Below are 12819 nucleotides of genomic sequence, written 5' to 3' on the forward strand. Positions count from 1 at the left end.
TATTTGTCCAGAAGTGTGCTTATAAATGTTCACTTTCTAATTCTATCAAATAGTCTGACTGTCAATGTTAGGCCTACATGTGTACATGTATGTGACACTTTTTGAAGAGTTCTGCTGATTCAACAGCCACCACAGACAGATACATGTACACATTATGTATCTGTCTGTGGTGGCTGTCCAGTCAGCAGATTTGTATGTTGTATTTCCAACCAATAAGAGTAAGTCTTTCAAAAGGCTTTGCACTGTGACCAAGATGTTATGAACATCCCTATATCATGTATATGTACATGAACATCTACATGTACATTACTACATGTATGTAAAGTGTAACTTGAAAGGCCACATCAGAGATAATAACTCAAATGAGATGAATTGATTTATTTTAAATTTAAGGAGGCATGGATATTGTACATGCATGTAGGTTATTTAGTGTATTGCTTCAATCATGGTACATTGAATTGTTCTCCAGGCATTCAAATACATGTTGTATTTGTTGCACTTCAGAATAATTGCAGAGTTGCTTCTTTAATTAGATATGCATGTTTTACATTGCTAATAACAATATCACAGTTTACTATAATAGTTAAGTGCCTAGATCATCAATTTCCATATCTCATTAAGTATTCAGAACTTGTCTGAATAATTCCTCTTCATTTGCTTTGACCTGCCACACATGGAGATCATGCACATTTCAATTTCACATGTCGATTACTGGATGGCTGCTTGATATGGACAATATGACTTCTTGAGGGACAATTGGGGTAACACTGACATGCATAATGCATATGTACATGGACACATAATGTTTACAGGTATCTTTGCTTCAGACGGAATCTTGTAAACTTTAGGAGTACTTTCAAATGTTTTTCTTTCAGCCAGAAATATTTGTGAGCTAAGTGTTTTCTCACCACTCATGTCTCTTAGTCTTAATGACCAGGCCCCTTAGGTCACTCATATTTTCTTGGCTGAACTAAGAAAATATTGGGCAATAGTACATGTTGGTTGACCTAACACATGTGATTTGATAAAGGAAATAAACATTCTGATTTCCTGGTTATACATGTATTGAAATGTCTGTTACAACTTACTTAAACTTCTGCATATAATCAAACACTATACATTGTACAGACAGGGTTTGACACACGTTGTCCATGGCAAGGTGTCGGTGATTAATATTTTATTTTTAGTCACTCAAGATCAATGCTAAATTCATTTTATCAGCATCTTCCCTATCCCTTTTGCTTCCATGTAAAGATTATTTCTGAAAGTAATCTCTAAATTTGTGAACTAAAATTTATGTAGTTGGCTTTAATGTGAAAATCAGAATAATGCATGTTTACAAACTTGTCTAGTTCTGTACGCATTATTATCATCTTCACTGTATAGTCAAATGGATTTCTCCAGCACAGGTTTCCATTTCTACCACCAACAGCAATAGTACATGTATATATGCTAGTGGAGTGTTAATGTAAACATGATGATAATATCGTGTTGCCGGGGCTCGAAATTCGTGGTAGTCCCATGTCCACAGACTACCAATGTTTGTCTCTGGGCTACCAAATTATGTAAATTTTGAATGAAACTTTGACACTGCGGCTTGACTCCGACTCCCACTTGGGCCGGGGCTGGCATAGGTGGTCACTTTTTGTTATGATGCATCCCGTGGAACGCGTTCTCGTTAAATTAATGTCAAAATCCCATCATGGTGCGTCTTTTCCAAATTTGCGTCCACACTACATTTGTACATGTTTATCAAAGGTACACGAAATACGTGTACACTGTAAACGTCATTCTTCTGTACATCGTATACACAGCTTGTACTTCCAAAATGTCAAACACAACATTTATAATCAACGATACATGTATTAAATATCAAATTATCCTCCATTTTAATACATTTTGACATTTCTTGGCATTTGAAATATTTTCATACTGTTATAGGTGTGTGCATTATTAATGTACTCTGCTCCAAATTCTTCAATATGAAGGGACATGTCAGGTGTAAAGTACATCAAACCATAGTCTAGTCTCTACACAGAATTGTTACAATTTACACTTCCACTCACCACATTGTCATCCCGACTAATCAAACCTGTAACAACCGATGATTATATGATTTATATATGTAACTCTATACATGCATGTATGTCTATGATCCCTGGATGATGATATATAGTGTGAAGATAGACATGATAAATGATTGATACCCCATAGTGTTATCTGTTAACTGCATATACAATATATAATATATTTTATTTTTTATATTCTCCCCAGGGTGTTTTCTTGTTATTTTATCATTTTATTGACATCTTAAGTTGTCTGATAAACAAGTAACACTGCTGTGTTTCTTTCTCCCCACTGAGCAATGTCATTTACTTTTCATGTGTCATAAACATTTTAAGTAGATTTAGTGATGCTGACATGATTGGAATTCAGATTGATGTTGTGTCGTTATTTCTGTTTCATTTCATCAGAGAAAGAAGAAAGTCCTGAAGCAGATGAAGAACCTTTTGTGGCACCTGAAGAATTAGAGATACCAAGTGACATGGAAGTGGTAAGTTTTCAGGAATGGTTGTTAAAATGTTATTCCTTTAGTCAATTCAACTTTTACTATAGTTGTAAATTGATGCCTGAGTTTGTTTTCTGCTATGTAAATGAAGATCTAAGTTCTACTTGATAAAAGAACAACTAAAATTTAAATTTAAATTTAAAGTGCAATGTTTGCACCAATATCTCACTATGTACATTGTACATATAGAGTTGAAGGACCATCTGCAAATTTCAGAAATGTTCAGATTTTTTTTTAACATATGTGAATTAACAGCCTTTTTCTGTGTGTCTCTTTCTACATTCACAACAGGTATGAGCTGTTCTTCAAAGTATGCATATTAAATGAACTCATTTTAATAAACAAGAATTTACATTGCTTTATTCTTAATCCAGTCAGCTGTAGTGATGTCTAATGATGTTGTTTTTGAGTGCATATAAATGACCTGATTTACATACCAACTCTTCAATGTTTCTTTACATCCAGCAGCACTAGTATTTGTCTTCAGATTGTTTTCAATATGCATATTAATGACCTGTTTTGCATACTAGTCTTCACAGTTTTTCATAACAGCCAGCAAGAGTGAAGACTGGTAAATTTTTCTTCATATTTTCAGTACCCCTATTATTATTATTATTATTATTAGTGACCTGACTTGCATGCCAACATTTCTGTTTTTCTTTACAGCCTGCTACACTGAAGACAAATGCTATAATAGAGAAGACAGCTCAGTTTGTGAAAGGCAGTGGACCACAGTTTGAAATTATCCTGAAGACCAAACAGTCTGGCAATTCACAGTTTGGTTTTTTAAACTATGATCACTACTTGAACCCATATTACAAACATCTTCTCAAATACGTGCAGTCAGGGAAATATAAACCAAAATTTACATCATCCAAAGATAAAGGTAGCTATTTTCTTCTACTTATTTTATAGAACAGCAAGAAAAATAAACCCAATATTTAAAGGATTGGGTACTTATTTTGGATATTAATTGACAAAACAATCTTATCATATAGCTTCCTCCTTGAATTGACATATGCCAAGACCTTTTTTGTTACTCAATAAATTGTAAAAACGAATAAATGTGTAAAATGTTTGTTATTGTAGGTATGATAACAAAGCTTCTCACAATTTTTTGAGTTACAAACAAGGACTTGGGCTGTGTTGTTTCACATTCTTTTTTCAAGTAGGGAGCTATGACAATTAAAATTGTTTAAAAATTAAATATCCAACATAAATACTCGATCCTCAGCTGTGTGGCCACTTTAAATGAAGTGCTAAATATTGCCAGAATTTCTAACATTTCAGTTACTTGATCATTAGATTATTGCCACACATGCATTCTCTCTCTCTCTCTCTCTCTCTCTCTCTCTCTCTCTCTCTCTCTCTCTCTCTCTCTCTCTCTCTCTCTCTCTCTCTCTCTCTCTCTCTCTCTCTCTCTCTCTCTCTCTCTCTCTCTCTCTCTCTCTCTCTCTCTCTCTCTCTCTCTCTCTCTCTCTCTCTCTCTCTCTCTCTCTCTCTCTCTCTCTCTCTCTCTCTCTCTCTCTCTCTCTCTTCCCCTATGTATTTGTGTGCATGTATTTATGAGTGTGCGAGACTACATTTGTATATATGTCAGAATGATACTTGAGCCATTGTGTATATGTGTATTTGTAGGTACATACCCAACATTAAGTACAAATATTCTAAACATATAGCTGTTGTGAACAGATGTATTTGTCAGAAAGGTTGCAATTTTAATATTATTTGAATTATAAATAATGTGTTCACTTTTCTCTAATATAATGTGTTGTCCAAGATAGTGACAGTGATCAAATTTTATAGTAACCTAGTATCGTCTGATTATATTTTAATTGAGACATTGAGATAAGGTTTCATTATATTCTCCTCCGTGCTGTGTCTTCTATTCTGTAATGTTGTATATATAAGGTTTCAAATTTCATTTACTAATATTTTAAGATCATAATCCTCAAACATAGCTACATTTGTACACATACATGTAGACTGTCAAATATAAAATATGGCATGGCATGTCATGTGATGCTATCAGCTGACAGACTGAACAACTGAACACCAAAATGTATATATTATTGTTTAAACTAGACTGTGATACCATGATGTTCTGACCTACAACTTAGAGCACACTGCATGTTTCTACAAAAAAAAATAGACTGGGTATCCACCATCAACCCTGAAAGATTATTTATATTATGTAGATCTTATTTCTTTCTATTTGCATCATTCTATATGAATGTGTGTGATCATGTCATGGACTTTAACCCGCTATATTGGAAACGTTACCTATTCAGAGATAATATTCCTATACCTGGTATGACGGCTTCGGCCCTATTGTTTGATATGTGCGAGTGAACTTGAACAACCAATGAGTGGGAGCGTGATCGAAGAAGGGGTTTTGGAAGACCTATTGACAATTTGCCTCCTTAGAACTGTAACAGAGCCAGCTGAGAAAAGCAAATTGTTACACTGGTATACAGTGTACACCCGTTGTGCATACAGCAAATGTCATCCCAAATGATAAATACATGTCTAGCTTTACCCCAGCCAATGATGTCATGAGTGTTATGAAATATTGAGATTTATTATACCAAGTCGTACTGTGTCACTATCATGGTACTTCTCTATGTCAGTATGTACATCATCTTTTCTAGGGATTCCCAGACATTGGCTACATGTATAACACATAGCTTGTTGTCATCTTTCATCTGTGGTTAAATTTACAGTATCCAATATACCTCACATAATCATACCACTGACACTGTATAACATCTAGACTAAGTGTGTTCATTGTGGTTGAGGGACAGGATAGCTAAGTTTTGTAGGGAAAGAGGAGAAGACTTGATGAATTATATCTGATTTAGTGCCTTCAAATGTTAGTAGTAATCATTAATACCAATGTACTTTTCTTCTGCAGATGAAAACAATCATCGAAAATCAAGCAATGATGACGAAAGCAGTCACCATAGTGATGAAGAAGAAAGTGATGCAGATAGCAGTGGTTATTTACATCCCAGTTTACTTGCTTCACGGAAAGCCAAATCACCAAAGGTAAAATTGTAATGCTGTCTGATGAACATGATTTGAATACATCAAAGGAATACATACATACATACATACATACATACATACATACATACATACATACATGCATACATACATATATTCATAACCTAATATTCCTTCTGAAACTTAAAGGCACCAACTCATTTAGAAGAGTTGGTTTGACCACCATTCTTTCTACGATAACACTCTCGCAAAAATGTTTAGATTGATTTTCCTTTATCTTTTTTAATCTTCGTAACGTTTTCAAATATGGTCTTGTGATAGAAACTGACCTTCGTGAACTTTTCATCCACAAATGTCACTTGTTTTGTCAAAGTTTCGTTTGAGGACCTCACAATGTGTTCAACCTAGCCGATATTTCATTTCTTGATGTATTCAGAGATTTTCTGCTTTACTAATTAACAAAATCTTTTTATTGTATTTCCATGCCCAGTTGATATTTTCAGCACTGCTATTTCCATCATTTTTCGATCTTTTTCTTGATTCCGCTATTTCCTTTTGTGATAACATTCTTGTCATGCCTCCCCTGATCATGCGTCTCAAGATTTGAGTGTACACTGTATCAACATTTTTGTACCGTCTCTGAGTAAGAGTCCATGTCTCACAGCAGTAACATAACCGACTTCTGGTATAGGTGTTGTAAAACTTCATTCTGATGTTGAGTTTGAGGTGGTAACAACAACACAGCAGCTTCTTCATCTCAGTAAATTTAACAGTGACATTATACCAGAATAGTTATGTGAAAGTTTTGTGCAAGCATTTTCACCCAAGTTTTATTGAAAAACAGCAATTCGTAACTCAATATGTACTGCATTGATATTAGTATTTCCACCATACAAGCCAGAAGAGTTACTGATACTATACCGTATGTGAGACTTTACAAGAAAATGCTAATTTTGAAATGTTAGACATACATGTATATTGTCATTAGCTACTGGTTTGCCTTTATCAAGTTATGTCTCCTTGCTCAGCAAAAGTAGCTAATTGGTTGATTGTACCCATAGCTTTTGTCTATCTAGTGAAATAGCTCTATTAGTTTACACATCTTAATTATAGTTGAGGGTTCAAATTTAGGACTAGTCCACTGAGTACTAAGCATTGTATTTTGACTTGCAGATGTATGAGGTTGCAGATTGTTTGCCCAGTGGAAATCATTAGAAAATTGTAGCTGAAACAGTTACGCTTGACTGAATGTGACTACCATGCATAGGAGTTTAAATTAAAGTCTTACACTGCTTACACCATGCATAGGAGTTTAAATTAAAGTCTTACACTGCTTACACCATGCATAGGAGTTTAAATTAAAGTCTTACACTGCTTACACCATGCATAGGAGTTTAAATTCAAGTCTTGCACTGCTTACACCATACATAGGAGTTTAAATTCAAGTCTTCCACTGTTTACACCATGCATAAGAGTTTAAATTCAAGTCTTGCACTGCTTACACCATGCATAGGAGTTTAAATTCAAGTCTTGCACTGCTTACACCATACATGTACATAGGAGTTTAAATTCATGTCTTGCACTGCTTACACCATGCATAGGAGTTTAAATTCAAATCTTGCACTGCTTACACCATGCATAGGAGTTTAAATTCAAGTCTTGCACTGCTTACACCATGCATAGGAGTTTAAATTAAAGTCTTACACTGCTTACACCCTGCATGTCTAAACAAATACTATAAAGCTGGAACTTTTCGCTATAGACTTATTTTGTTTATTTCTATAGAAACTTGAAAATAAGTAGTGACTGACATGCTTTCTTGTAGATGAACACAATGTTCCAATCTGGTAATTAGTAAAAATAGTCTTTGAGAACTAAATAAATAAATGAATAGATAAATAAATAAATAAATGACTAGTTGAATAAATAAACAATAAAAATAACTAGGTGAATAAATAAATATTTAAATAACTATAGATGAATAGAAAGATAGCAATGAGGATGTGACACTTGGTATATATATATGTATATTTGGTAAAATGACAGAACCCCCATGACATGTGAATGCAAGTGTGGTGTACTTGAGGTACATGTATTTGCACAATTGCATGCAGTGTTCTCAGTAGCAGTACTTTCACAAACATAACAAGTGAAAGTACACTTGAAAACACTGCAAGAATGAGTACAAATACCCCTGACTACACCACACTAGAACTCTCACAGTATGGAGTCCTGTTATTATTACATATGTTTATATGAAACAGCAAATTGCTATAAAAATTACCCTGTGTGATCACAAGAATTTGTGTACAAGTGCATCAAACGTTCATGTTGTTATTTGCATATTATTTGCATACATGTATTCAATTATATTTTCGGTAGTGCAAATACCACTAGTACATGTATTTGTGCTCAGTGGTGCAAGTAATCTCTGGTACATACATGTGTGTAATAATAGTCAGTTAATTTTCATTGTTTTTGTTACGTTTCCAGGTATTTTACCCAGGTTTCCATCAAAGTTTCGGCACAAGTTATGAAAATGTGTACAAACATTACTATATGTACTCCTTTCTGTTTCTTAGGTTCCCTAATATTAGCAAAAACCATTGATTTCTCTTTCTTGTCATATTACAGAGAACTGATGCCCCACCGTGGCCAGGTGGCACTGGACCCTCAACACTTTCTATTCTCACTGCAGGAGCTTCTAGTGCAATGGGTGGTCCAGTTTATGGACCCATGCTGCCAGGAATTCCACCATTGCCACCTCCTGCAGCCAGTACTACTACAAACTCAGGTAAGTACATGTATGTACATGTAAATCACCTGGTCCAGTACATGTAGCTGTGAGTTGAATACTATACTGTACATTACATTATTTGAGGAGAAGGAACTGTACAGTGCACAATTCAAGGCTAAGGAACTGTACAGTGTTTGATTTGAGGCCATTGAACTCCACAGTGCACAATTCGAGGCCAATGAACTGTACAGTACATGATTTTAGGCCATTGAGCTGTACAGTGCATACAAATGTAATTTGATGCAGTGAACTATATAGTCGTGTGCAATTCGCGACGATTTGTTGTTTAAAAATAAATTTTCTCTTATAATTATTGAACCATTTTGTTAAGGTAAAGTTTAGGTTATAGAGTTACTGAACTGATTGTTCATTCTTTCCTGATTTTTCCAGGGACCTCTTCAACTCCACTCATACCCCCTCCCCTCCCTCCCTTCATGGGGGTAGCTCCAGATGGAAGTGTTGTAGCACCTCACCCCTCAGCAGTACCTCCTACAGCTGTGGATGTTAATTCAGTGTCAGTACAGTCATTTACTGTTAGTCAGCCAGTCACGACTTTGTCAGGGATAACAGCTCTCACTGCGGCACCTCCTCCACCACCCCCAGAGGAAGACTCAACCTCAGTGACTACCACAACTTCCAGGTAAGGCTAAAATAAGATTTATTATGGTGCTCTCTGCATGTCAATATAGAGTAACAGTTGTATTCCCCCGGGCCGATATAGAATCTAGGGTTCCTAGGCCAATATAGAGTCAGGAGTTCCTCCAGACCAATTATACAAAATATAAAGTCAGGAGTTCCTCCAGGCCGATATAGAGTCAAGAGTTCCTCCAGGCCGATATAGAGTCAAGAGTTCCTCCAAGCCGATATAGAGTCAAGAGTTCCTCCAGGCCGATATAGAGTCAAGAGTTCTCCCAGGCCGATATAGATTCAAGAGTTCCTCCAGGCCGATATAGAGTCAAGAGTTACTCCAGGCCGATATAGAGTCAGGAGTTCCTCCAGGCCGATATAGAGTCAGGAGTTCCTCCAGGCCGATATAGAGTCAAGAGTTCCTCCAGGCCGATATAGAGTCAAGAGTTCCTCCAGGCCGATAGAGAGTCAAGAGTTCCTCCAGGTGCCAATATAGAATCAATTTAAGGTGTTATTGAATCACCAGTGTTAGGCATCTGGTATTTATGTTATTTGTATTCTGTACATACTTACTGTCCTACAGACCATGGCTGGATAATGTCTTTATTACCAATCTCATGTCTAATAATTTGATCCTACGGGTGTCATACTTAGTGTTGACATGGAATCTTCAAGAAGATACATGCCTGTAACTGATACCATTAAATATGTCTAATACTTGGGTGAACAAATGGAGGAGTATCATGTTTATTATGATTTCCAAGCTAAGCTTGGTTGGTTTTGTACACTGACACAGTTGAGAGATTCATCACATGTGTGAATACTTGGACTTCTTGGGATAGCAGTCTTGCATACCACCACTGTTACATTACCACCACTAAACCAGTATGTTGTCATTAGGAAAAATTATTCAGATAATCTAACTCTGTCTTGTTTTCTTTGCTGACCTTTTGACCAGTTTAAATCTCAGTACCTGAAATAGTATTTTACACCATGCTAGGGAGTCAAAATAGAACAAAAAAGGCTGACTTATATAGTCACTACATACAATAGTATTTTTCTTCATGTTATGGAGTCACAATAGAACAAGTAAGACGACTTATTCTCAGTACCTAAACTAGTATTTTACCTCATGCTCGAGGGTCAAAATAGAACAAGAAGGTTGAGTCGCTCGGGCCTTCGGCCCTCGATATCAGTTTGCGATTAGACTAGTGTTGCGCCGGATCGGAGTTTAGATAAAACGTAGGAAAAAGGCGCGAGCGACTGTCGACAGTCTAGGAAATATATGATGCAAGCATATTTTATGGAAAGTCAGGCAAAGTAACAACAATTTGGAATATTTCAAACACCTCAGAAGAAGTGATGTAGATGCAAGTTATTGTTGTCTAGAACAAACCAGGTAGCATGTGAAATGTCCTGTGTGATGTAGAATATGACATCAACATTTCATTTTAACAATATTATGCTTATACTAAATATATTGTATGGCTGCTGCCACTTGAGGGCACTGTCCTCTGAGTCTCTTTGACTTTGACTTTGACTTTGGCTTTGACATTGATCACGTCATTTATACAAATATGGAAACAGACCAAGAGTGCTTGATATATTTGTAAAAAGACAGATGTAAGACTACGTGAAAATGTAGATGTCACACAGCTGATGATATCTATTCTGTGAACATGTCACATATGGTACTAATAGTTGTTTTTGTCAAAGCAAAGATAACACTCTAACAATATTCATGAGTACAGCTATCTGTATATAATGTATCTATGATAATCGGTCGATAACCTACAACGTAATACAGCTATCTGTATATAATGTATCTATGATAATTGGTCGATAACCTACAACGTAATACAACTATCTGTATATATTGTATCTATGATAATCGGTCGATAACGTACAACGTAATGCAACTATCTGTATATAATGTATCTATGATAATTGGTCGATAACCTGCGACATAATACAGCTATCTGTATATAATGTATCTATGATAATGGGTCGATAACCTACAACGTAATACAGCTATCTGTATATAATGTATCTATGATAATTGGTCGATAACCTGCGACGTAATACAGATATCTGTATATAATGTATCTATGATAATTGATCGATAACCTACAACGTAATACAGCTATCTATAATGTATCTATGATAATGGGTTGATAACCTACAACGTAATACAGCTATCTGTTTATAATGTATCTATGATAATTGATCGATAACCTACAACGTAATACAGCTATCTGTATATAATGTATCTATGATAATTGGTCGATAACCTGCGACGTAATACAGCTATCTGTATATATTGTATCTATGATAATCGGTCGATAACGTACAACGTAATACAGCTATCTGTATATAATGTATCTATGATAATTGGTTGATAACCTACAACGTAATACAGCTATCTGTATATAATGTATCTATGATAATTGGTCGATAACCTACAACGTAATACAGCTATCTGTATATAATGTATCTATGATAATTGGTCAGTAACCTACAACGTAATGCAGCTATCTGTATATAATATATCTATGATAATTGGTCAGTAACCTACAACGTAATACAGCTATCTGTATATAATGTATCTATGATAATGGGTCGATAACCTACAACGTAATACAGCTATCTGTATATAATGTATCTATGATAATGGGTCGATAACCTACAACGTAATACAGCTATCTGTATATAATGTATCTATGATAATTGATCGATAACCTACAACGTAATACAGCTATCTGTATATAATGTATCTATGATAATTGGTTGATAACCTACAACGTAATACAGCTATCTGTATATAATGTATCTATGATAATTGGTCGATAACCTACAACGTAATACAGCTATCTGTATATAATGTATCTATGATAATTGGTCAGTAACCTACAACGTAATGCAGCTATCTGTATATAATATATCTATGATAATTGGTCAGTAACCTACAACGTAATACAGCTATCTGTATATAATGTATCTATGATAATGGGTCGATAACCTACAACGTAATACAGCTATCTGTATATAATGTATCTATGATAATGGGTCGATAACCTACAACGTAATACAGCTATCTGTATATATTGTATCTATGATAATTGGTTGATAACCTACAACGTAATACAGCTATCTGTATATAATATATCTATGATAATTGGTTGATAACCTACAACATAATACAGCTATCTGTATATAATGTATCTATGATAATGGGTCGATAACCTACAACGTAACACAGCTGTTATATTTATGAACTTTTTTTTTCCATACAGTCCAATATTTATTGAAATACAATGTTTATTTAATTTAAATACCTTGAGAATTATGTAGGTGTTCATTGACAGCTTCATAGTTAATGTCAATCATGGATTCTCTTATTTTTTCAGAATCTTAAATTGTCACAAAATGAGAATATATTTCAAAATAGTCTCTATATGCCCATGGTGCATTGTATAAATTTATTAGAAAGTCTTCCTGTGAGATTTTCTTTTTGAAGTGAATACCAAACCTTAAATAGGGACAGTTTTGATTGGATGATACAGAACGACACCCCCCCCCCCCCCCTCCATATTAAATATTAAAATAAATTTGAGGGGTACAGTTGATCCATACATACAAGGAGATTAATATGTTCTCTTACACAGGAGGCCTTAACCAGGTGTTGATTCATTCTAAACAAATTGTTATGTTAGTCACATTTTCACAGTTAGTCAGACGTTTTTTATTCTGTGACCATACAACACTAATGATTTAAAGTCTACAGGATGAGATTTCAATAGTGGCCCCCTAAAATAAAAAT

General features: G+C 35.0%; 1 protein-coding gene across 1 annotated transcript in view; it reads left to right on the plus strand.

Annotated features, from left to right (window-relative positions):
- LOC144448963 (splicing factor, suppressor of white-apricot homolog) overlaps window positions 1-12819 on the plus strand; it is a 70089-nt gene that overhangs the window by 33622 nt on the left and 23648 nt on the right. The window contains exons 4-8 of the mRNA XM_078139352.1: window positions 2475-2554; window positions 3236-3455; window positions 5484-5617; window positions 8210-8369; window positions 8763-9012. Coding sequence (XP_077995478.1) covers window positions 2475-2554; window positions 3236-3455; window positions 5484-5617; window positions 8210-8369; window positions 8763-9012 — 844 coding nt within the window. The remainder of the gene's footprint in view (window positions 1-2474; window positions 2555-3235; window positions 3456-5483; window positions 5618-8209; window positions 8370-8762; window positions 9013-12819) is intronic.

This window comes from Glandiceps talaboti, chromosome 18 (assembly GCF_964340395.1).
Source record: "Glandiceps talaboti chromosome 18, keGlaTala1.1, whole genome shotgun sequence".
NCBI classification, from domain to species: Eukaryota; Metazoa; Hemichordata; class Enteropneusta; family Spengelidae; genus Glandiceps; species Glandiceps talaboti.